We start from the raw sequence: 27,245 nt of genomic DNA, 5'->3' as shown, positions 1-27,245 counted from the left end.
AGGGAAAGCCAGTGAACTCCCACTTCACTGGTGGAGTTGAAGGTAGCTTTTGGCCTTGCGCTCAAAATAGGGCTAGTGCAGAAACTCACCTTGCAGTCCTGCTGTACGACTCGCACAGTTTGGGTAACCCCTATTGTCACACAGGGCAGCGACAGGGAAGACCCAAATCGTATTGTGGAGACATCAAAATTATCTATCACAAACAACCTGGTTTTGTAAGGCAGGCACCTGCGTTTCGGGTCCTGGGCTCAGCAGGCATATAGGGAAACCTACCAAACCCAAACATTTCTGAAAACTAGACACTCAGGAGAGTTTACAAAGGTGCGGCTTGTGTGGATTCCCCAAAGTTTTCTTACCCAGAATACCTTGCAAAGGTGAAACATTGAATAAAAACTCTATTTTTCCTTGCATTTCAGTCACAAAAACTAAAGGAATATGCAGGGATCTGCAAAATTCCTACCACCCAGCGTTTACCCACTTGTCTTGATAAAAATGTTACCCCACTTGTGTGCCTGTGCCTAGTGCCTGCGTCAGGAGAGGACCACTCCAGGGTCAGCAGTAGCCCTCATGAAGGACTACCATTGACCGTTGAGCGATCCATTCCTGTCACAGGCAGTAAGCCCAGGCACACCAGTGGGGTAGTGTTTTTATCGGGACAAGTTGGAGAATGCTGGGTGGTTAGCAGTTTGTGGATCCCTGCATGTTCCTGTAGTTTACGTCACAGAAATGCAGGGAACAAAAATGTTTTTATTCAATGGTCTGCCTCTGCATGGCATTCTGGGAGAACAAAACTTTGGGAAATCCTCACATGCAATACCTCCCTGGACTCCCCTTGAGGTCTACTTTTCAGAAATGTCTGGGTTTGATAGGTTTCCCTAAATGGTTACTGATCCCAGGACTAATTAGTCTGCTCACCTTAGTTATTATTATCGCCACAATACATTTTGGGACCTTTCCGGTCGCGGGTACGTGGCCGACCCACACAAGTGAGGTAACATTTTTATTGGGGGGACCTGGGGTGAAAGCTGGGTGGAAGGAAGTTTGTGTCTCTTCATTAAAATGTGTGGAAAAAGTGTTTTAGCCAAATTGTGAGGTTTGCAAAGGATTCTGGGTGACTGAACCTAGTGAGAGCCTCACAAGCCATCCTATTCTGGATTCTCCTAGGTGTCTAGTTTTCAAAAATATATAGGTTTGCCAGGTTTTCCTAGGGGCCAGCTGAGCTAGAGGCCAAAATCCACAGCTATGTACTTTGCAAAAAACACGTTAGTTTTCTCTGGGAAAATGTGATGTGTCCACGTTGTGTTTTGGGGTATTTCCTGTTTTGGCGACTAGGCCTACCCACACAAGTGAGGTACCATTTTTGTCAGGAGACTTGGGGGAACGCAGAATAGAAGAACAAGTGTTATTGCCAATTGTCTTTCTCTACAGTTTTGCCTTCCAAATGTAAGACAGTGTGTAAGAAATAGGTAATTTTGCAAAATGCCCTGTAATTCACATGCTTGTATGGGGACCCCCAAATCCAGAGATGTGCAAATAACCACTGTTTCTAAACTCCATATTTTGTGCCCATTTCAGAAATATATAGGTTTCCTTGATACCTATTTTTCACTCTTTATATTTTACCAAATGAATTGCTGAATACCCGGTATTGAATGAAAACCCATTGCAAGGTACAGTTCATTTCTTGGCACGGGGTTCCTGATGAACCTACATGCCCTATATATCCCCACAACCAGAGGGGTTCAGCAGACGTAACAGTATATCACTTTAAAAAATCTGCCATAATTGGGAAAACTTACAGAAGAAAACGTAGACAGAAATGGCTGTTTTTTTCAACTTGATTTCAATATTTGTTTTATTTCAACTGTTACTTTCTATGGGAAAACCTTGAAGGATCTACACAAATGACCCCTTGCTGAATTCAGAATTTTGTCTACTTTTCAGAAATGTTCCTGTCCATGATTCACCACTGGTTTCACACCCATTTCCGTTACTAACTGGAAGGAGGCTGAATAGTGAAAATGGGGTATCTCTCAGTAAAATGCCAAATCTGTGTCGAAAAATTTGGTTTTCTGATTCAAGTCTGTCTGTTTCTGAAAGCTATGAAGATGGTGATTTTATCACCACAAGCCCTTTGTTGATACAATTATTCAGGGAAAAAATACAGATGCTTTCTTCTGCAGCACTTTTTCCCATTTTTCCCCAAACACCCAGATTTTAGCTGTATTTTGGCTAATTTCTCAGTCTCCTCCTGGGGAACCCAAAAAACTCTGGGTACCTTTAGAATTCCCCAAAAGTTGGAAACATTGTACGCACATTTGGTGTGGATAGATTACGTGGACAAAAAGGTATGGGGGACTAAGCACTAACTACCCCAAATAGCCAAAAAAAGTCTCAGCACTGGGAGGGAAGGGGGCAGCAGCTATGGGGTTTCAAGCATTTGTTTCCATAACACTTCAGAAATAACAAAAATTGCGCTTCGTGTTTCTAATTCGGATATATTCTGAAATACTTACACAGTTTATTTAAATGTTTTTGTTTGCTACAAAAAACTCTTTCCTACCCTAAGAATTCAGCAAGTTTGTCAAAAAAAATCCTCACATTTTGAAGTCAGATAAGGAAAAGTAAACAAGCCTCCTCGAAAGACAGTAGCCTGACATTTGGCCTTGGTCTTTGAATGCACAGCAAATATGACAACATAATAACATTGTTTACAGGCCTTTTTACAGAAAGGGAGGACTCTGAAGGATACTGTAAATACGGTTTTGGCAAAGGACGGTACAAACTCAAACTAAAAAGCCTAAAACAAATAAAGCCACCAAATGAAAAGCAAGAAAATGTGAGTTATAAACTACAAAGCCAATAGCAAGCAATGGGCAGAATGCATTCCTAAGTCAACTTTTTGAATGTCTTCAAGATGTCTTTAGCAAATCATACAGTTGCTTTGTCTGGTAAGCTGCAACCTAAAGAAAGGGCTATAAATAGGTTGCAAGCCATCAGCAAAAGTTCAGACTTTAATGGTATTCTAATTGCTTTCTTGCTGTTTGAAGTTGGACAGTGAGGTTGGCATTGTTCTTTTTCTCTCAATCTCATTCCCGTTTGATGTCCCTCCAATACCCCTTCTCCTGCTGCTTTCCCTGCAGCTGAGGTTGTGTGAGGTGTAGAAAGTGGGTGAAGCAACATGGATTTGTGATTTATCTGCAGATATCACAGCCTGTCTCTTCTCTGCAACAAAACCTAGGCACGGGAAACACAGTCTAATCACCTCTTGAGGATGATATGACATGGAGAAAGAGTCTGACAGTGAAAGCCTGGTGACACTGTTGCATCCGGTACGCTGTGGATTGGCCTGTGTTTTTTGAAGCATGCTTTACCAAAGGCAATTTTGGGAGGATTACCAGAGCCTACATTTCATAAAGCAGAGCTCAGGAGAACAGGCACAGTATCACCAGAGTGCCACCAGAGATGAAGAGACGAAGACTGCCTCTGTTAGTTGTAGGCAGAAAGCATGCTCCATCACCCCTTTACTCATCCCAGGCCTCATCCTATTACTCTAAACTCCCAATTAACACTTCTGGATTCTTCCCTCCTCTACTCCTCCATTATTCCAGTCAATCCAACTAGCAAACTCACATATTAACTCATAACGATGCCAAAACTGTACTCATATTTCCTGTACTAATCCACCACTAATTCCTTTTGGTTTCCGGAGTAGAGTGCTGCTCGCAAAAAAGCGCTTCAACGCCTCGTCAGGGGTAGTAAGCGCTATATAAATACTAGAGTACAATACAATACAATGCGTCTCCGATCTGCCCTTAAGATCATGGCTAAACAGCCATTATTTTCTGTGTGGGACTTAGTTGGGCTCTGCTGGCAGGAAGAGTGATACGCCACAGGTTCCACCCCAGTGAAGTGCATCTGAGGGACAGGTAAAAGGTGCTGCCTTGTGCGAGCATTGTTTTACTTAGGAACAAATTAAATTAAAAGGAGTGAGCAGTGGCTGCCACGGTTCTTGTAAGGGGCCAAAGGTAAGAGAGCCTATTGCTCAGGCAAGTGGCTTATGTGCCACATGCTGCATCACTTCTGGTCAGTGCATCCACACATTTCCCATCTTTTACAGTGTCCTGACTATCAGTGTTAGATGGCAAAGGCAAGCTGAAACAAGCATTGGCAAAGGTAACAGGTTGTGCCTTTGGGACCTATTAGCTTAGGCAATGTTTTTTTTAACTATGTTGTCCAGCATATCCTGTGCATATCACAGCATGATGCTGTGTAGCATTTCTAAATAAGTGGGGGGGAGGCTATTGTCTAATTTAATTTTGAAGGTACATGCACTACACATGCGCACGACTATGAAACGATAAAGGGTCTTTTTTTCTTTTTATTTGCAGATCCAACTCGAAATATCAAATTAAAATAAAATGTGCAAAAGCATGTAGCATTTTGTTTTTAGAAAGCAAGCGGGAAGCAACACAGAGGGTGCTTGGGGAAGAGAACGGGCAGGAGGGAGAGCAACATCCAGCTGGAAGGTGGTAGAGTCACAGAGGCAAGGAAGTGACACAGGTGGGTGAGCACTCAAGGGCCAGAACATAACAGAGGAAGACGGGGACAGGAGCACATGGGTGTCAGAAAGTAGGGCAGAGAGTAGGAAGAGAAGTACACTAGAGAGACAGCTGAAAAACACATGTAGTCTTGTAGAGTGCTTAAACAAAAAGAAACAGTAGCCGAAAATGGAGCTGTGGAAGGACACAAACAAAACGTATATGCTCCAGGTGTTTTTACTTTTGTTGAGGAGGGATTTGGAGTACTACCCATTGAATAAGTCTAGAAGGAGCAAGTGGCTTATCCACCACTAACGATTTTATCACAGTTAAATTTGAGAACATTTTGAAATACACATTAATTGGCGGCTAACAAGCAATAAGTAAAATAATAATAGCTTTACTGGCATGCTGGTGTAAGTGCGTGACAAACTGAGCATCATCCCTGTAGGCTAGGCAGCCTAGAGCCAAGTTATCTATAAAGGTTGTCAAATGGTTGAACACACACACAATAATTAGAATGAGGGAGTGGTACATGTAGGGTTTATTATTTATTTGTAGTTCTTGATATAGCGTTTGAAATCTGGACAGAGGGCGGCAGAGCGCTTTACCGGAATGGCATTGAATAACAATGTGCAAACTAATACAGGTCCTTAGACAGCAGGTTATGATCACCAGGTAAATGGTGATATCTTTGTGTGAGAAGTTGAGACTTCATAGTTAGGAAGGTGCAAACTTTGGGAGGTTTAGTTCCAGTCCAGGTGTGATGGGTTATGATGCTTTAGATATATTGCTTGTTTAGTTCTTAAACTATTTCCTTGCTTAGTGCATCAGCACATACGAAACATACAAATTTACATGAGGTTATCATTACCGAACGTCTTGGCAATTTCCGTTTCTCTTGAAATAATAGGATGTCTTGGGCCTTTCTGAAGGTTCCTATGTGTGGCAATGAGAATAATGCTTGGGTGAAAGGGTCTGCCTATGCTTCTACTTTGTGCACTAGGATGGACACGGAGTCTGTTTGGACCTCTCCAGCTCCATTTACCTCCAGTTTGCTTTGCTTTTGGCATTGTCCGAGTGATAACAGGAGATGCAGACTATAGTTCCAGAGCAGGAAGGAAGGGATAGTACAAGTTTAATTATTTTTCGGAGCCTAGGTTCAGATTCCATGGGATGCCATACTCCTCCAATAAAGCCTGTAGACTTTATCCCCATAGTTAGGGAGCTTTAGCACATGGCAGACAATTACTTGTAGCACCATGAACTTACTTCAAGTAGCTCCTAAAGAGGAGCTTACACGCAGTGTGTGCATCCACAATAGCAGCCTGGTGAGAAAGAGGAATATGACACAGGTCTCAAAGCAGGAAGAAGCAGCGCTTTGGAGGGAGCAGTAGGCGGCGGAGTAGGAATGGGAAGAAGAAATAGTACCACAATCACATCAGGAGCAGCGGACGGACACTGACTAAGTTGGATTAATCTGTGGTTGGTCCGTGCTCCACAGACAAATGGAACTGACATTTGCGCTGCACTGGCCAGTTAGGAGGCACCAAAGAAGCCTGAAACTGGAGCCAACAAATAATAAGCAGTGGGCAGTCTGCAAGCCCTTTATTGAACACAATAGTATCGCAAGTGTGCTCTCGCAGGCTCGCCCCTAAAAAAGCATAACAACATGCCTCCAGTGCAAAAAATGAACACTTGACTGCCCATTTACTGCAATGGAAGGACTTCTATTTTTTGGTAATGAAGTCCACGTGGTGAAACTTAAGGAATTTGTATGAGGAATTTATTTACAATTTCCTTGCTAGGGATCCGTTTACTGAAAGAATACCAAACTTAGTAGTTCTTCTATAAAAGCGTTTTTCACCATTATTTCAAAAAGCTAACATTCAATGAGACTTACCTGTGGAGAAGATCAGCACTGTATTATCCCAGAGTTCATTCTTCCTTAAAGCTGCAGTGACATTTCCCACAGCTTCATCCATCAGGGCAACCATCCCAGCATAATGCCGTCTGTTTTCATCTTTGATAAAACTGTACGGTTTCATGTACTCCTCCGGGACTTGAAGAGGTGAGTGGACAGATTGTAAGGCCAGGTAGAGAAAGAGAGGCTGAAAAACGTGAAAAGTTGCGATGCATGTGAGCAAGTAATTGAGCATAGTTTCCAGCAGTTATTTCAAAACGTTATGACCAACTACACCCCGTGCATACACACATACATCTGTACACTTTATGCCAACATCATTCATTAATTCGTATTTGGAGAGCAATCACTTGAGCAAAAATCTCACTAGCTCCTATTCACTAATAGTTTTGAACTTTTCCTTATTATTTTCCATTGTATACGTACAATACTATTGGTTGCCCTATTGGCTATGTCCGAATTATGTTTAGCTGAAAGCAGACGGATGGTATTTAAGAACAGCAAGTGGATTAGCATAAACAAAAAATATTAGGAACTCTTACTTTACTTTCTGAAGAACGTTATGCTGACAATCAGCATGACACAAAGCCAGAAGGCCTCACCCTCTTGACCTATTGGCAATGCTGCTGCATGAAAGGAGCAGCCATGCGTGACTATGTATGAGCATACATGATTCACCACACCTGCTGAGCCAGCAGAATGACGCAGGCGCCATTTTCATTTTTTTGATAATTTACAAATCCAACATCGTGAACGCCACTTGGTGCCAGATGTAGCAACCGTTTTGCATGGCGCAAACTGCGAAATTCGCAGTTTGCACATGCAAAACCGGGCATCGCGATGCACATTCCCATTTTGCGAGTCGGTACCGACTCACAAATGGGAATGCGACTCGCAAATAAGAAGGGGTGTTCCCTTCCTATTTGCGATTCACACCGCGTTGCAGAATTGCTTTGTGACCTCGAAGGTGGTCGCAAAGCAATTCGCAGTTAGCACCCATGTCAAGTGGGTGCTAACTCATTTGCATGTCGCCCAAAATATTTTTTCAGAGCAGACAGTGATCCAATGGACCACTGCCTACTCTGAAAAAATGAAACCAAATGGTTTCATTTTTCCTTTTGTATTGCAACACGTTTTCCTTTAAGGAAAACAGGCTGCAATACAAAAAAAAAAAACTGCTTTATTAAAAAAGCAGTAACCGACATGGAGGTCTGCTGTCTCCAGCAGGCCACCATCCCTGTGAGTGCAGAGAATCGCATATTAATGAGGTGGGTCTTTGCGACCCCCTTGCGATTCGCAGATGGTGTCATGGACACCATTCTGCATATGATTTTGCGACTCGCAAATTGCAAGTCGCTCCGACTCGCAATTTCCGAGTCGCAAAATCATATATACCTACATCTGGCCCTTGGATCGGTAAATAAAAAAACAAAAAATTAGTGAAAAAATTGTTTGGGATGCAACACATGGGGAAAGTCACAACGAGGGGCTAAAGCACTGGGGCGTGATCAGGAGGGGTGAAACAAAGAGAATTGGGCAAAAGAGGGTGAAGCAACGCGTGGGAGAGAGGGGTGAAGAAATGGTGAATGGGACGAAGTGGGGAAACATAAGGCGTGGCTGAGGGAGAAACTGCGATGAAAGGGAGGGGAGAGCAAAGGGGGTGAACGGCAGAGGACAGCAACAGAGAGTGGACATGGAGAACAACGGGGATTTGGCAGGAGAGGCAAGCAAAGGGGAGTGGGGAGAAGGAGGAAGCAATGGGGGTAAAGCAACTGGGAGGGAGCAGAGGAAATTAAATAAAAATGAAGGTGGGGGAACAGCACATGAGGAAGATGCCAACACTAAGATTGTGGGGGAATTTGGCAAACAAAAAATATATATACATATATATATATATATATATATATATATATATATATATATATATACACACACACACATATACTGTATATATGGAGAGAGAGAGAGAGAGAGAGCATATGAAAGAGAGATTTGAAAAACACATGCATTCTCATGGATTGCTTAATCAAAAAGAAAAAAGTAGTTCCTAAAAGTGAGCAGTGGAAGACACAAGGCTGGTAAAAAGGCCATGCTCCCGGGACTGGATAAAAACACAAGAAGGAGGAGGCAAGCCACTAAATAAAAAGCAAGGAAGTGAAAGTGACAATAAAGCCAAGCAATGGTAAGTAACGGTGGGGGGGATCTAATATCACTGTAAGTTCTTAGTAAGCCCACACTAGGTCTTTCACACTTAGACAGCTTATACTCTGTTTGAGAAGGGCTAAAAAAAAAAAATAGGATCCTATCCAGGTTTTTAAACAAACAACATCTTGATATGAGTGGCAGATACCTAGGCTACTTGCAACTGGAATCCGCAGGCAGACAAATTGCAAACCCTAGAGAATATGCTCTTGTCTCCTGTTTGATGGTAAATGTGAAATGCTGAGCTGTGATGGACGAAATCACCAAAAATGCATACTAAAAAGCATCTGTTTTGAGGGGTTTAAACATGCTTCATTCAGGATGGGGCACAAGATGGATTGCAAAAAATAAAACAAATATTAATAATGTTTTCAATGCATAAAAATGGCATAAACCCTCACATGAATGAAAATTTGAAGTGCGTCAGTGTCACTGTGTTAAGTGCTCCTGACTGCATCTTAACCCATCATTTTGTCCACCTCGTAACTTCAGTTGGGGTCCCACAGTCTAGTGTAGGTTAGTTCCAGTGGCACAGTGAGGTCGGGTCCCGCGTCTGGGCATATCTTTACCACTTGAAGATGCACATCAGACACACAAAAGGGGATGACAGAAATGCTGGCAATTTGTTTAACACCAGGCAATCGCTTGGGGTAGCGTTCCCACCCATCAGTCTTTTGTCTACTGTGTCACATCAGTTTGGGCGCTCCCATATGCGAAACCGTCTGAATCCTACTCTCACAGGAACAGTTCAATCTGAATTTCTAAGCCAGGCCCTCCTCGAACCAGAACACAAGCAACCCAAGAGGGTATCGGCCTGATTGGGGGGTCTTCAGTTGGGTTTAGCTCGGCTGCAGTAGCACAGTGTGCACAAGACTATTTAAAGTCAACAAACGCAAAGACATTTGTCAGGAACAATTTTGCGCTAATGGAAATAGGCTTCCTTAGTTCCTTTCATCTCCATGTAAATTATCAGCAAGCATAACAAATATTATTGATCAAATTGCAGATCCTACATTTTGGACCACAACAACATGAAGACGCTGGTAAGGGGAGTCATGTACCTTTGTGGGCTGGTGGTTAGTGATTAGACCAATGGCTCTTTCTGTAAATATATTCGTAGAGTACATATTCTCAAAACCAGTTGCAATTTGTTCTCCATCTCGAAAATCAAGAGCACATCGGGTTTCATTTAGTTTCACAATTGGATAGCAGCGCTGGTGGGTATAGTAATCTTCCCCTCCGGTAAGGTAGCCTGCAACAGAGAGTTTATACAACAAATCAGACAAGATTCCTGCCAGCATGGACGGTTTATTCCTAATGCATTTCCATGCTATATAATAGTGCACAATATTTCAAGATATCAAGTCATTTGGCAGAAGCTGAAATACGGCGTTGAGGTTCAGAAAGTACTGGGGACCTGACTGGTAACGAATCATTTCAGTCACCAAAAAAATAGAGGTCTCCCAGTGTAAAGTGTGAGAAGGAAATGTTAAAGCCTAAGGAATGTAAAAAGTTTGAAGAGAGGGGCAAGAAAGGAGCTATGAGGGGCGAAGAGCCTCGGTTCAGGTGGTATGCATCCATTGCAGATTTTTAGGTTAAACACATATGATGGGAATGAGTTGGATTTAGTTTCATTGTACGGAGATTTATCACATTTAGATATCCAGAAAATGTAGCGCAGGTCCAATATTCCTTGGAAATCCCAGGCATTATTTAAAATACTCTGGCATTAAAAAAAGTCTTCTAGGAACAATGTAGCCTGAATCACTGATGGTTAGTTGCTGAATTAATTTCTTGTCATGAGCTTCCAGACGTTTGGATTGTGTGTGGATACCAGAGGGTGGAGAAACTACACGTGGCTTGCAGGAAGGGTCAAACCATGGGGGGGAGGGGGAATAAAAGGGTGGAGGGAATGAAGAGGATTGAGTTTTTATGAGAGGAGGTGTCCAAATTATTTCTCTGAAATCGGACTCAACATTTTATTTAATTTATGATTTGCCCTACAATATCTGGATACGTCTGTGGTTGTATGCATAAGCCAGCAAGAAAGTGTTCGCTTTGTTTGGAGACACAAGGTTCTAGAACCAAGTACACAATGTTCTGAAAAGCCATCCACATAATTGTGCCAAAAAATCTTCGATTGTTCTGTTTTATTTGAGTCTGTTTTTCCTTTGGTTGCACTTTCTTTACATTTAATATTTTGGATTGTGCTGGGGAGTTAAATTCAAAAGCCTTTGGGAAGGCCTTTTTAGATTTTTGTCTATTTTAGCATAGTGCGTGCGTACTACCGGCTGACAATTCTTTACAACAATTTATCATGCGTACATCTTCTTGGGCAAGAAGTCACCAAAATGTTTGTGACAAGAGGGGCCCTGGTTTTGAGTCTTAAAATTAAGCTGGGATTGTTTGTGAACACAACATTTCACAAAGAGTAACTAGGCATTGCTGCCTTCTTTCCAAACTGACCCTTGATTTGTGAACTATCCAAGACCTGAATACCTATGGACTGTTTCTGCGTAGTAATAAACAGTGGTAGAAATAAGGCAGTAATTTTGGCACAACTGAGCTGACACACTCTTTAATTCTAATGCAAGTCTGACTCACTGTTCAGGGAAATAACCTTTACAGAATGTATAGAATTATTTGGTGCACAGCAATGGATGGTATAGGTGTAGTCTATAGGCGAATACTGATTAATGTTGATGCTAGGTGTAAGAGTTTTTTTTATTGTGCTTCAGGGCAAGGCCTCCTACATGCAACATGGAGGATGAAGGCACCTTTTTGCATGCACTTGCTCATACAGGAACTATTGGAATAATATGAAACATTTAAGCTCTTATTGATATGGTAACTGTGCTCTTTTAATCAGTGTACGTGTTCTGTATGCTATACCACCACTCCCTAACTCTTACCTCCTCTGTTCCCGCCCCTGGGTTTTGTAGCTGATCCTTCTGTTCCTATCAGTAAATCAGCAACAGTAAGGTAAGGCTTGTGGGAATTAGCTGAAGTGCTGTGCTAAGTCGTTGGAGTACAAAGGAAGTCACAGTCGCTGTGTTTCAAATCAGGAGCTGTCACGTGCACGGACAATATGCAGTGGTCTTATCCCTCATTCAGGTGACTGTGCATTTATGGCACAACAACATACATGAAAAAAATAGTTAAGGAGATATGTCAAAAGACCCAAATGTTTAGAGAGAGCCCTTGCTTCTTGGGATACGCAGATATCCAACTTGATAAGGAAACTGTGTGAACCTACGTCAAGGGATATTCCCACCAGGCTGTCAATAGTCCTCGATGTTCGGGATGAAACGCGCTCACCTCTGTATTCATCAGTTATTGTGGTCTATGAGGGATAACTGCGGAATTAGAACCACACATCGTCATATTATTTACAATAATTGAATTCACATGACATTTGACCATCTCTTGACCCATGATTTGAACCTCACCTTTTTTGGTATACAGTAAGGCCACTTGCAGATGTTCGATAGAGAATTGTAGAACCGACATGCCAAGGTTTACCCTCTTGGATAACCTACAGCTTGTTAGAAAGGTTGTTTAACCCAGTTTCCCAGCTGAGCCTGTGGTACAGAAGAAACACTGGGGGCTGAGGGGCGCAAACAAAACTAATCTAGGCATCATAACCCGCTGCCTATTTTGAACCTGAGCTTCTTACACTAATAGAGTTTGGCTTCTATCGTCCTTGGTACTGCGGGTCTGATTCATAAAGATTTTAGTGCATGCATGGAACACTTAAATGCACAAATGTGTCATCTGCACTCACAAATAACAAACCAGGATCTGTGAATATTTACAGGTTCAATGCAAAAAAACTGAAGGTGGCTGCTGACTCAACAAACAATGCATGGTTTACTTCTGTAGTGCCTTTCTTGCCAAAAGAGTAGAGTCCCCACTATGGACATTAATGGCCAGATAATCAGTTTGCTAAATTATCTTACAAATGATCCTTTAATATCGCATTTTTTAGTCAGACATTCGCACACTATCCTATAAGGAATGAGAGCATCTGGAGTAATGCCAAGCTAGCAGTCACAGGTTCTGCACATCAGTAATTTATCTGTGGAGCTGGAACGGGAGGTAGAGTTTCGAAGTTCATTATACCTTGAATACAGCAGAAAACAATGAATAAGGGCAGAAAACACGCTGGCTAGCAAGAATCTCAAATATGGCTAAGAAAGAAACTGGATTATTTTTGCCTCACAATCAGTCTATCGAGCATGGCACAATAGAGCATTTTCTAATTAAGTGAGAAATGGGGAGGCATAGCAAGATCTCCGATTCACTTGAAAGAGAAAACATTAACGACTTAATAGCACCATGGAGATAGAAAATATGGGATACGGCGCCTTTAAATTCCTCTTTACAACCATTGGAAAAAATGTTTTGAAGACAAACGTCCTTACTACATCCAGTATATATTATTAATTACTTAAAATGAACGATAAAAAATAAGAAAATATCCTCACCCTTGCTGACTCAACATACCTCTTTGAGCAGCTAGCTACTTAAGCCTGCTTTATTTTCATGTGTGCATAATCTCACATAAATCCAATTATTGGGTCTTGCACGTTTTGCATAACCTTTGCTTCTATTAATGTTTGTACGAATATTTTGCTCACAGAACAATAGTTCAAGAAGTGAATTTATTTCAGTTATTTAAATCCATAAAACATTCTACATATCATTAAAATACACGATAGTTGAAGAGTGCCCAGTGCCAGCATTTCATTCTAATGCCAGCATTTCCTTCTTTCAAACTATGCCCCACTGATACAAAGTTACATATAAAGCCATTAAAAAGTGATAGTACTTAAAACCTCAAGCAAGAAAAATCTCATCATTAATAGTTAGTATTGGTAAAAGGGCTTGGCCTTTCTGACGACTTCCAAGGTTCAAGAAGCAAATGTCTTGCTGAAACCTTGAAAATGGATGTATGTCACAGCCTCATGAGTTGTGTGAGTGACGTTCTATGCATGAAAACAGAAACTATAGGGTAAATACAGTGACCAGGTCTCTTGTGTGACTTTTGCACACAAGACATTGGCGGTCATTCTGACCTTGGCGGACGGCGAAGGCCGTCCGCCAAGGTACCGCCGTCAGAACACCGCACCGCGGTCGAAAGACCGTGGCGGTGATTCTGACATTTGCCCTGGGCTGGCGGGCGGCTGCCAAAAGGCCGCCCGCCAGCCCAGGGCAAATTAACCTTCCCACTGGGATGCCGGCTCAGAATTGAGCCGGCGGAGTGGGAAGGTGCGACGGGTGCAGTTGCACCCGTCGCGTATTTCAGTGTCTGCAAAGCAGACACTGAAATACTTTGCGGGGCCCTCTTACGGGGGCCCCTGCAGTGCCCATGCCATTGGCATGGGCACTGCAGGGGCCCCCAGGGGCCCCGCGGCACCCCCTACCGCCATCCTGTTCATGGCGGGAGAGCCGCCATGAACAGGATGGCGGTAGGGGGTGTCTGAATCCCCATGGCGGCGGAGCGCGCTCCGCCGCCATGGAGGATTCAGACGGGCAGCGGAAAGTCGGCGGTACCCCGCCGGCTTTCCGCTTCTGGCCGCGGCTGTACCGCCGCGGTCAGAATGCCCGGCGGAGCACCGCCAGCCTTTTGGCGGTGCTACCGCCGACCTCCGCCCTGGCGGTAATTACCGCCAGGGTGAGAATCAGGGCCATTATCTCTTGCACATTTATCAGGTAGGCCACAAAGATTACCTTGCATAATAGGTGTAGTTTTTTGCATAAATGTAAGACAGAGGTCTTCAAACTGGGGGGCGGACCCACCTAGGGGGGCCTCGAGTGATCCCAGAGGGGGCCCCAGACTCTGGCCAAATTAAATATTATACAGATAACAGGCTTTTTTTAAGCAGAAGCATGTTATTGCAGTTTTAAAAAGGTAACAGGTAACAGTACTTAACTGCAATGTTTAAATAGGTTTAGACATATTTAAACATTGCCATGTTTATAAAATAATTGTGAAAAATTCTGAGGGGGGCCCAATGATTTTTATTTTTCAACTGGGGGGGGCGCGGCATTAAACATACACCCCCACACACTCGCACCCAAACACGCACTCAGATACACCCATTCACTCACACAAACGAACATACCCATTCATGCGCACACACCCACTCAGACACATACACTTGGGTCCCGGCGCATTCCACCGCTGGCACCGCAATGCCGTGCAGGTAACTGTCGCCCCATATTACGGATCATAATACGGCGGGCGGTGTCCTGTTGGTGTGGCGGTGTCGGCAGTGGGAACCACCTCTATTATGACGTGTCGAATTTCCGCCCAAAATCGGGCGGAAATTGGCACGATGTCGTAATATGGCAGTCAGTAGACAAATTTATAGCCTTTTTTAAGTTTTAAAGTAGAAAAAATAAGATTTTAACAGAGGAACTGCACAATATATGTAGCAGCTCCAGTTTAGCTATAAAAAGGGAATCTTGCCCAAAGACAAAAAGGCCTTCACAAACCATCCACACACAATCCAAATAAAGCACATTCTACTCCAGGCACAAAGATGCATCTGAAGAGGACCGGGTTTAGATAATGTTATCACCTTAGCTCTCCAACCCATGAGACAACGTGCAATCTGTCTCTCAAAAGTAATGTATCAATCGAAAGGTCCAGGAATTACAGAAGGATAGTTGAGGATTAGCAGCCAGAACCATTAGAATACATGAATAAGACCCCAAGAACTTTACCTGGAATGCAGAAAACCCTTCAGGAACAAAACAATGGCATTGTTGCAAGAGAGGGTGGACCCATATATTTTGTGTCACCAGGAACTGAAGACACATACGAAACTCACAATGAAGGAATTTGACGGACAGAAAGATTGCATTGTACTAGGCTGTCAGACAGGCAACATTCCAAAAACTGTGGCAGATTGGATTCAGTTGTGCCTATTCAAACAAAACAGCGTGCAGTGTAATCTTGGATCCCAGGTCTCCCAGGTGCACTTGTCATTCCATAAAAAGTCCTGTATTAGAACGATACAGTGACAAATGAAGGCGGCGCTCTTCTCCCTTCTTTTTCCCTAATCCATCTGCTAAGTCTATATTTGAAACTAAATTATACGCAGAATGAGGAAGATCTTTTGTCATTTACTACCAAAATAGGAGGTCACTCCCACGTTTTTTAATATAACTATGAAGTATGTACGAAGTTTCTGTTAGTTTTATTATTTTAGTGTTTATTTGGACTGAATATTTTACGGATGTGTTGTGCATCAGTGTTAAATAGTGTTTAAACAAATTGTACCTAAATAGCATAAAGGCTCACCATGGAGATAAACCTGTATTACTCAACCTTGGCAACCACAATGGCATAAGAAACAACCATTGGCAAAGCCCAGAGGTCTCACCTATGCGAGATCTTATGGCTTTGTTAATGTTTTCTATATATATGTAAGCAAGCAACGTGTGTCCTGTGGGAGTGCTGTTGCCCACAATTAACCTATGCATACCACTGGTGCATGGTATACACCCCGCCTTATAGTGTATACAGCCATGGTAACCACCAAATACACTAGCTGGTCATGATTTAAAACAAGCTATCCCATACTATGTAAACCTTTGCAACACCTGGGTGCAAGATTCACACACAAGGCATGGAGTGGTTTCCCTTTTGTGCAGACTGTGTTAAGACTATGCACACTCCTGGGCCACACTGCAACTTCTACTGGTGAACACAGAGAACACCGAGCATGCATGGCAAACACTGTTTATGTGTTTGACCTTCTGTATTGTAGCTGGTACTCATATAAATACTTCAGTACCTTTGGGTCGAGTTCCCACTATATAAAATGGCAAACAAAAAAAAGAAATAGTACCTCAACCACAGCATGGATGTACCACAGTGGACAGACACAAATTAAACGTAATCCATTTGTACTTGATCCAAGTGCTGCAGAAACAAAAAGGAAGTGAACCAGCACACACATTGCTGAATTAGAATACAAGAAGAGTAATAATGTTGGCAATGAATGGTAAGAAATGGGTGAGCTAAAAGTCCCATTTTAGAATTTGTTTAAAGATACAATAGGTCCTCAAGCAGCAGCTCAACCTAAAAATGCTCGACCTAAAAAAGAATAAAAGACACACGGAGAGAAATGTACAAATGTGTCTTAAGTGCTGACCTTAAATGTTAGAAGTAATCAAATCCACCATCTTGGATTGGTATGTCTCCATCAATCGCACTGATCTTACCTTGGAGTTTGTCTCTTCCACACTAATTACAAGCTGGCTCTGCATGGCAATGAGGTCTAATGTGTCAGCAGGGTAGACCAGCACATAATGAGGATCAGATGCTTGCAGACTAACACTCCAGCTTTTTCTTTAGCCAGACACCTAATAGACCCACTAGTCCCAACTTAACCCTGTGTCATGGGAATACTATGAAAAAAGCAGATCATCTGACCAGAGAATACTCTAAATAGAGATCTCTGAGGTTTACTGACAGTTGTCTTTGTCTATTAGATAGTGTCAGTGAGCCACCATTTGTTAGATAATGTTTTCATCATCCATCCCTGGAAGGTTCTGAAGAACGTGCACCTTTTCCCTACGTTTCCCATGTAGTGAGTCTCTGGATATTACTTTTCCCTCAGTCTACAGCAAAATCATGTAAATAAATGGAAGCGGCTTGATATCAATATCCGTGCTGTGTGGTCCGTAGGGAAATTTGTGATCTCCTCCTCCTCCGTTTTAATTAATAAAACATTGAGATTACTTTTTTGAAACAAGTAGGAAAGCCAATACACTTAGGGCCTGATTCTAACTTTGGAGGACGGTGTTAAACCGTCCCAAAAGTGGCGGATATACCACCTACCGTATTACGAGTTCCATAGGATATAATGGACTCGTAATACGGTAGGTGGTATATCCGCCACTTTTGGGACGGTTTAACACCGTCCTCCAAAGTTAGAATCAGGCCCTTAATATTCTGTGTCACAGTCATACATGAACATCTCATTCCACCTGCCTCTGGGCAGTTACACATCAGGTGTTGTAATTTTGATTAAAAAGACTATTATATTCCCACCATCTCCCCTATATTTTCATGTGTGGGCACTCTTGCTATGTAAATCGTTCTGCAATTTTTGCTCACTAGTCCATTGCATCATGCGGACAGTGTGGGTGCTTGTAGAGATTTCCAGCATCGAGCGAAGTCTCTTTTTGCAAAGACAGTGGTTAAACTCACAAACGTTAGTTCCACTCTTGTTCCCCCCAGCTCATCCAGGATCCCCACAAGAGCTATGTTAGGGGTTAATCTGAGTGATGTTGCCAAGGCTCAGGAGAGCACTTTTTCGATGGCCTCCTAGTATTCAGTGATCTTGGGGCACACCCATACTGTGTGGAAGAAGTTTCTCTCTTGATGGGTTTACCGGAAACATTAAGGTAATGACATTTATTTTTATTGTGTTTTGATTTGCTGAAGAAATGATGCTTTTGCTCACACCACGATGAATGTGCAGAAACCTCAATTTAATGAGGCAAAATGTCCCCGTGTTAACGTACTTCCCCAAACATCAAATCAGCAGAGTAATAGAATTCATTAGGTAAGTGGTTAGATAAATTGAATCAACCCCACTCAGTAACTGAGTTCTAGATGAATGAAACATTAAGTTTAATTACAATCAAAATCAGCGATACAGAGTAAATGACATAAAGTTGGCAAGATGGAACGATATCCAGAATATGAAAAAATCTAAAATATTTTAAGTCTCAATGGTCAGCAAAATTAGTAAATAGTTCAACACCGTCCCTACTAGTATAGGAAAGCCTTCTGGCTCACCCCCAAAATCAAGAGTTTTCATATATAATTCTTGCATTGGAAATTTAACTTTAACACCGTCTCCGATCCCACAACTGTGGGAGAATTAATTGAGTTAAATTTTTCGGTGTCTAAATTTTGGGGTACCATTTTTCTCCCACAGTTACACCTACAGGAAAGGCCTTTTTACAAGTTGCCTGTACATAGAGAACTGCCTATTGACCCCGGTTTAAAAAGGTGTGTCTGGCCTATGGAACTGGGTCCTTTGCTCCATCTATGTGAGAAATGGTTGTAGCATGCATGTTTACACTTTATTTCTGTTTTAGGGTGAGCATGTGTCGTGTATGACTGTTAGGAAACCCAAAAATATATTCTTGTGCCCTGTGTGGATTGAACCCAATATTGAGCTAGGAGGTAGCTTACCAGATAGCAATGTGAATTTCAGGATCCTGCAAAATTTTCCTGTGGCCCTTTGAAGAAGACAGAACTTAGGGTGTGGAGGATAGGAGACAGAGGGTCCATTCACCCTGTGTCCCTGTCAGACACCTTCTCCCTTGCGATGGTCTTAGGTAACCTCGGGAGAAGTGACAGTGGTCCTTGGATCCCTGCCTGCCCCCTCTAAAGATTTCTCAAACAGAAATTGATTCTTTTGAAAAACAACAAAGGTTCCCTTAATCCTTTCACTGCTATGCCTTCCCCCAACTTCCCCCTCCCAGTGCTAAGCCTTTTTTGGCAACTTGGGGTGGGGGGTAGTTTGTGCTTAGGCCTCCATAACTTTTTGTCCACATAAGTTATCCAAGCAAACTTAACGTTTTTTTCCCCACCTTTCTGGGGATTCTAAAGGTACTCAGGGTTTGTGGATTCTCCTAGAGGGGACCAAGAAAATAGCCAAAATATAGCTAAAGTTTGAGTTTTTGGGAAAAATAAGAAAAAAGTGCTCTGGATAAAAGTATTGTTCTTTTTCAAAATGGCATCAATGAACGGTTTGATGTGCTAAAGTCACCATCTTTTCAGCTTTCAGGAACATGCAGAGCTGAATCAAACACTTAATTTTTTACTGCAGTTTTGTCCTTTTTCAAAGAGGTAGCCCATTTTTCCTATTTTTTTGTCCTTTCAATCTACTTCCAGCTTGTGGTGCAAACCAGTGTGAAACCCATGAGTGATACAGGAAAGCTACATACTTCTGTAAAGCAGACAAAATTCTGAATTCAGCAAGGGGTCATATGTGTCGATCCCTCATGGATTTTCCAAAGAAACTAACTGTTGAAATAAAGACATATTGAAAACGAGGCAGGGAAAAACACAGCCATTTGTGACACTATTTTCATCTGTAACTTTTGTCACAATGGCTGATTTACAAAAGTGATGTACCATTACCTTCGCTAGACCTTTTCTGGTTGTGGGGATATTTAGGGGTTGTAGGTTCTCCAAGAGCCTGAGATACTCAGACCTAACAACTGAGCTGCACCGTACAATGTTTTTTCATTATTACCGGGTAAAGACCATTTCATATGGTGAAAAATATGTATCAAGGTAACCTATGTATTTCTGAAATGGGCACAAGATATGGAGTTTAGTAGCAGTGATTATTTGTACATCTCTGAATTTGTGGGTACCCGTATAAGCATAGGATTTAGAAGGTATTTTTCAAAACGTCTTCTTTCTTACACACTGGCTTACAACTGTAAGGCACAAATGCAGTGAAATCCAATTGGTAATAATAAATATCCTACTATTATATGCTCCCACATGCCTTCTGGTACCTTGCTTGTGCAGGTAGGCCTAGTGCCTGTGACAGGAAACGGCCCAAGACACAAAATGGATACATCACTGACCTGTTTTTTTGCAGTGGATTTTGGGCCCTCACTTAGCTGGCATCTAGGAAAACCTAGGAAGCCTGTACATTTTTGTAAAACTAGAGGAATCCAGGACGTGGTGACTTGCATGGCTCTCACCATGCTGTTTTATCCAAAATAACTTGCAGACCTCAAACGTTTATTAAAGAAAAAAAACATTTTCTCACATTTCTGTGATGGAAAGTTCTGGAATCTGCAAGGAGGCACAATCTTCCTTTCACCCAGGATTCTTCCAAGTCTTCTGATAAAAATGGCACCTCACTTGTGTGGGTAGGCCTAGTGCCCACACCAGGAAAGGCCCCAAAATACACTGTGGAGACACCCAGACGAGTCCATGGTGGTATTCTTCACGTGGATCTCGTAATGTTTTTTTATCCTCAATGCCCTGCAAACCTCAAACTTTGCCTAAAAGTGCAGATTTTGCTTGCATTTCTGTGACGTAAACTTTCAGAATCAGCAAGAATGCACAAAATTCCTACAACCTAGAGTTCTCCCACTTGTTCAGATAACATACTACCTCACTTGTGTGTCTGGGCCTAGTGCACGTGACAGGTAAGCATCAAACCAAGGTGACTGGGAGTCTTGTGGAGTGACTCACTGACCCTGGTTTGATTTGTGCATACATTTTTGCTTTATACCAATGTTTTCTTTTTTTATATTGTTGAGCGCCTCACAGCTCCCTCAACTAAAACGTTTTACAACAATCAGACACAACAAAACAAGCACTGGCAAAGCCAAAAGGCTGGCAGCCAATGCCAGACCAATGCTGTTTTTGTGATGCAAATAACAATCTAAGATGCTCCACGTGTTTTCAGAGCTGTTAAATTGTTTTTTTTATGGCTCTGTCAATCACAGCACTGCCCTCACTGGCAGTTTTCACAATGGCACTAATTCCTCCTGGCAGATTAAAAACACTTTTTTGTCCTTTAGGGCACAGAAGGAATTTGCAACTAAACACGATCACATTTCTTTTATTGTTAAGTACTCATGGATATTTTAGACAAAACCTGATAAAGATTTTCCTGTTCGGGGAATGCCACGTGCCATTTTCAACATCTGCATCACCAAGTAATTTGAGGAGATGTTGCTGGTAGATTTTGCTGATGGGATTGGGGTTACTGTCAATATATTATTGCAGGTTCTTACGACAGTGGAAATGGTTGGTGGTAATAATATTATTGCCACTACCTTTTCTGCCATAGTTACAGGTCACTTTCTCATCTGAACCAGGTCAACTAAAGCCTGGGAAGATGATCATTAGAAATGGCAACTGAGCAATGAATGTGTTCTATGAGGCAGACTATTTATTATAGCTTTCTTAAGTTAATGTGCTATGATGTTTTGAGAATTACCTAGTTTGGTCAAAGTCTGACAACAGAAATTGATTTTCTCCTTTTATATTTTTGGGAGTGAGGCACAGTCAGGGGCTGATGTGACAGTGCTTGAATAAAATCAACCCTGTGGATTTCTCTGTGAATATTTGTCATGAAAAGTAATGTTGGGGCATTCCATTTTACCATTGTATTTACCACCTGGTGGGTTAGAATGCAAAGGAGATATTTTTTAGCCCACCACTTAAATGAAAAAAACGCTCGTAAAATCAACTGCTGCACCAAACTCAATAACAGATGCCATAGAACACATATAAAAATATTTGGAAAATGTAGCCGAAAAAAATCCCCACATATACTGAACATCTTCAAATATAGATATTTATAAATATAGTACAGCAATTTAATCACACTTCCAAATCGGTCTATTACTGGAAAATGAAATCTAGGAGAGATGTGGAAAATGCATGTACTCATAGCTCCTCAGATAGTAACCTTCCATGACTTAACATAACTAGTCAGCATGTGATATAGAGCCAAAATTGGAAACACGAAGGGAAGCGGGAGTGGCTGAGAACCCACTTACACAGCCCAGCCTTCAACGTTTCTGGGGAGGGTTTTGCTCGGGCTTCGCACGTTCAGATGATGACTCGGGAGGACGGCAGGACTTGTCTGGCAAAACAAGGGGGTTTGGTCTGCATTGCTTTATGGGTGATGTAGTGCCAATGCAGGAAGGAAACCACAGGCAGGCCCCAAGTCTCACACTGTCACATTTCCTATAGCGGTACCTCCATTGAAAACAACTGAGCAGTGCTATTTCTGTGAGCGCAGTTCATTTGTCACTAGGCACTTATGAGAAATTAGTGAGGAAGGGACTGTATTTCATCCTCCAACAACTGGTTTCTCCACGTGCCTTGAAACAACGGCCCATCTTACAAAACAGGTGGCACTAGCAGAAACCTTGTATTTCCAAGTACTGAAGTATAGCCTGTTGCAGAATGGTCAGCAGAGATGGGCAATGTGCTGTTAGCCACATGTTTCTGCAGGCACATCTCATCAAGGAGCCCTCTCTATGGCAGAGCATACTAACACCACTGTGGTGTATACACCAAGCAGACGAAGACTAGAAACTGAGTACGTCGAAGCTAGCAGAGTCAAGGCAGAAAATCACAGAAGACCAAGCCTTTCCTGGTCTCATCTTGAGTGAGAGGTTTCTGGGAGACCCCACTGAATCTAGCGCAGGGAGCACTATATTGCTTCCCTTTGACAAGGTTGCGTGATTGCCAGCAGCATTCTACAGTGGACTGTCATAAGAAGTCTTGACACTTGGCATTAACACAATCATAGTGCCCAATGTTACCATGCAGGACTTCCTTTTTAACTGCTACTACTCAAAGTCTGCCAATACCTCCCAGGCACAAAAAATACCACCTACGAAGGCAGTCATTTTTATAACTGATGTCCATTCCATTTTATCCGGTGGACCTCTGCATTAGGGGTCTAAATATAGACACTTCAGGGCCTGTTACTTTGCTACTGAAGTGTAGATCACTTCAGTAGAAGATCATGTTAGTCCCAAAGGGTTAGATTCCATTGTTAGTCAACCCCAGGACATCTGCAACTGACTGAGATACAGATCCATAAGAATGTTGAACACCCAGATCTGTTAAACGTGCTGTCCTTAGATCTCTCTCCAATGTATCTGGTATACGTATTGCCTGGGCATCTAAGGAAGATGTATTTACTGAAAAACAGGAATATGCGATACCAGTGTTTAGGATATCATTCAGGGATCAAGCCCTAGATAACCCTGCATATGAGAACTGGTCCCCTACATTTCGGCTTCCCATAGGATGACCGGTTTGTTAGAGGTATATAACACAAAGAGATCAAGCCGCTGCAGCACAAACTACCTAAGATCAGAGTTACATATATACTGTAGTAGATGCGCTGCTCAAGCAGTAGGGTCGGAGCTCACTTGCAGTGAGGGAGCTCTGGAACCTCATCAAAATTAGTTAAAAATATAGAGCAAGGAGGCCTGGCCGGAAAAGCCAACACTGCACTCTAGTGGAGCTCCCACCTCGATCATCTGTGATAATCAGTTCTACTGAGAACAAATTTCAACCACACCAGCGCTTGTTGTGTGGTAGTAAGGGCACTCACCTACCAGAATCCGATCTTCTCTGAGGCTGCTAGGGTGGGTGTCAGTGACAATGATCAGAGATGTGGTGTTCTCCTAGCCTCTGCTCACCTCGTGGCACGTTCGTGAAGTGGACCTTGAGTGAGTGAAGGACTGAAGAAGGAGCACCTCTGGTTTTGAGTTGGTGTACCCAGAGTCCCTGGACTAATCAGGGGATCTTCCCGCTCCTACACTTTTCTTCCCCTCATCTGGGTGTGTGTATTGAGGTCCTGGCAAGGGCAGTTGCCTTGTGTTCAGTCTTTACCATTAACTTAATGTGTTGACAATCTAACCACCTCGGCAATCCCAGTTGTCGAAAGGATTCCACAACATTACAATACTCCCTGAGCTGGCCTGAAGTATGGCTGCCCTGCTGGACAAGTGGAGCGGGCACTGTTGACCCATCAACCCAACTGATTAGGTCACGGCCTTCTAACTGTGTGGCCTCCAGACTTCAGCATTAGTTAACTGCCTCACTACATTGTTCAAGGCATGGATGCATCCTAAAGGATTTCTCTCCTTGTTTTCTGATTAAAATGTCTCCTTTGGGACTCCACCCACCAAGTTATTGCAACATGGCTCAACTCTAAGGACCACGATGGAATACTTTGTGTGACATGCCATCTGGGGGAAATGGTCTTTCACGCAACCAAACCAATGCTCCAGACTACACTCTCCCAGTCCAGCAGAAGAGGAGGCCCTTCCTTGCCGTCTAACAAAGGTATGTGCCATACATCTGGACTATATACTGCTGCACCTGGCTAAACTGAAGGGAATCTCAGAGGAATGGAAGGATCCAACAGATCCAATGAAAGAAATACAATCAGGCTAATATTGGGGACCGCTGCCTCTGATAGCTGCACCTAGGGAAAGAGGGCCGCAGAGAAGCAGTTGTTATACTGACACGTCACAGGCTAGCTGGAGTGATGATGAGATAAGTGAGTGGAGCTGAGAGATTAAAGGGAGACCACTTTTTGACATCAGGGCCTAAAATAGAGCACAAACACTGTACTCACTTAGACTCCGAGATGGTGCCCACAACTGTTGTACGTAATACTTTGCTGAACTCTGAATAATGTTGTCCATCTTAACTCTGCTATTCTTGAAATCCCTTTGGAAAAGGCATCAGGGGAGGTGGTGGACTGGCTCCTACATTATTTCCTTTCCTTCCTCTGAAGGTGGGAGGACGGGAGGCACACACTATTTCATAAGATGCCCATTTGACACACTGGGTGGCTGGTAATCTGTTGGTAGTGCTTGGGATGAATTGTATTTGGCTGGTTTAATTTAGTACTCAGCAATATCTGGTGGATGGATTCTTAGGATGGACCGTCACTGTTACTAGTTACAAGGTTATCATTTGAAAGGTGTGGTTTTTAGGGGTGACAGATGTTTCTGGGAGGAAGTACAGGGTGGGAGGATGCTGAGGGTTGGAAGCTTTATTGGTTTTTTTAAAAAATTTTGTCGAAGCACTTCTGACTGTCACATTGATGACAATGCTGGATGTAGGCAGGCACAACTGACAAGATCCTCACCCAGTGCTTAATTTTAGCCTGTGGTTTCTGTTGCTCAGGACCTGCACTTAATCGTCAACACTTGCGCTTGTGACAGCCTGTCACAAGGTGGCATTGTCTGGCTAATTTAAAGATGTTCCCAAAAACAGTTAATTATTGACTTAATATGCATTTAAAAGACTATTACCTGGCACCCATGCCATTCTTATAGCTTTGGGGGCTGTAATAGTCAGCATTGTCTCACTTGTAGGAGTGTGATGGTAGGTAGTTGTGTTGTTACTATCACTGACTGCATGGAAGGGGTAATGTGTGGTGCAAGCTGCAGTGGCCAACTGACAAAAGCACTGGCATTAGTATTTATAAAAAAAGCACTGTCCTAACACATCTCGCATGTGCATCAAACGAACACAAAAACATGAATCCCGACTGCTCCATGCAGAACTGGTTAGGAGTCAAGGGATGAAGGCCTGTGGGTCCTGAGTAATATTGTGGAATGCCAACAGCCATAATAATAAGATCAAGGAGCAGTCCCACAATATGCCTTGGCCATACACATTCTTGTTGACACACCTTGTGGACATAAGATATCCAATTCTGAGAAGATATATGTATAGCCATGTATACCACTCCAGGTTCAGGAAGGACTCAGGAAAATGGCCATCTTGCTCCAGGGGACCCTCTCCCATTCATTGTATCATATAGCATGATATTCTGCAGTAGGTATTAAGGTGGAATACTCTTCTGAGAGCATCTTGAGGGAATTCAAGTCACGCAAATCACAAGTTTATAAATACTTCTAACTAGGACATGCCCTAGGATAATACCAGACAATTCCAACAGCCTTGACTATCTAAAGGATTCTTCAAGATAAAGATAAAATAGTGTTTGTTTTCAATTATACCTTGTGACTGTGTTAGTGCTGATGAATTAATACAAATTATTACCTAGGAATGATATTTCTGGCAGAGTTTAAAGAAGGGTACTAACAAAATAGCTGCAAGAAAAACAGCCAATAGGGTAACCCTGCTGAGAGCTGAAGAACCAATTTAGAGTTGTGAAAATAAATAGAAACTTTACTCCTGTCTGGTAAGTCTCCGTCCATCTATCTCATATATTTTCAATGTACACCAAGAGCACTGAATTGTGGCTTTTGAAAGTCTCAAGTTGGATCCCACCCTCTTCAATCTACACACTTCACCTCTTGTTACTATCATACATTGTCTTGGTTTTCAATTTGTCTCATGATACTCAGCTTGTAATTTTGCTTTAGGAGGCTCTTCAGAGTACATTGAGCATCTTTCGAACATGCTTGTCAGTAGTTTTTAAGATGCATGTCTGGCAACCCCTAAAACTGAATGGTGAAAAAAATGGAGGTATTCATTTTTAGTGGGTCTCCTCCATATGGTAATCAGACTGGTGGCCACAAGAATTGGAAACTTCACACACACCAGTAACAGCTGCAAAAATGTAGGGATTTGCTTTGATCCTGATTTGCTTTGTCTTGTGCCCCCCAAATTAACAGATTAATTTCCACCTGCTTCTGTTACTTACACCTGATACATAAAGTCATACTTTTACTCTCTTTGGAATCTGCTACAATATTGGGTATACCTGGCAGAAACTGAAAAAATCCACTCTTCTAATGGAAGCCTCACAGCAAGAACACAGGATAGGGAATATGAGTGCAGATAGTGTAATTCCTCATTATGGGTACATTTGTAGCAACTGCACACATTAGTGGAAAGTCTACCACAGACTTTCGGCCATTGCTAGAAATTCCGGAGGCAGGTTTGCTCATTTTAGCAGGAATCTACCCAGGTGATTTATTACTAACCCGCCTTACTATGGGGTGTCCCAAAATATGACAACATTTGCTCTGCCAGCATGGCAAGTGGC

At 42.5% G+C, this 27,245-nt stretch overlaps 1 protein-coding gene across 1 annotated transcript in view; it reads right to left on the bottom strand.

Annotated features, from left to right (window-relative positions):
* Positions 1 to 27,245, bottom strand: part of ARSB (arylsulfatase B) — a 311,266-nt gene that overhangs the window by 182,125 nt on the left and 101,896 nt on the right. Inside the window, exons 3-4 of the mRNA XM_069223318.1 lie at positions 9,729 to 9,919; positions 6,445 to 6,652 (exon numbers count right to left, since the gene is read on the bottom strand). Of these exons, the coding sequence (XP_069079419.1) occupies positions 6,445 to 6,652; positions 9,729 to 9,919 (399 nt within the window). The remainder of the gene's footprint in view (positions 1 to 6,444; positions 6,653 to 9,728; positions 9,920 to 27,245) is intronic.

The sequence above is a fragment of the Pleurodeles waltl genome, chromosome 1_1 (assembly GCF_031143425.1).
Source record: "Pleurodeles waltl isolate 20211129_DDA chromosome 1_1, aPleWal1.hap1.20221129, whole genome shotgun sequence".
NCBI lineage: Eukaryota > Metazoa > Chordata > Amphibia > Caudata > Salamandridae > Pleurodeles > Pleurodeles waltl.
Note: the sequence above shows the minus strand (reverse complement) of the source record. Positions and strands in the feature narration are given on the sequence as shown.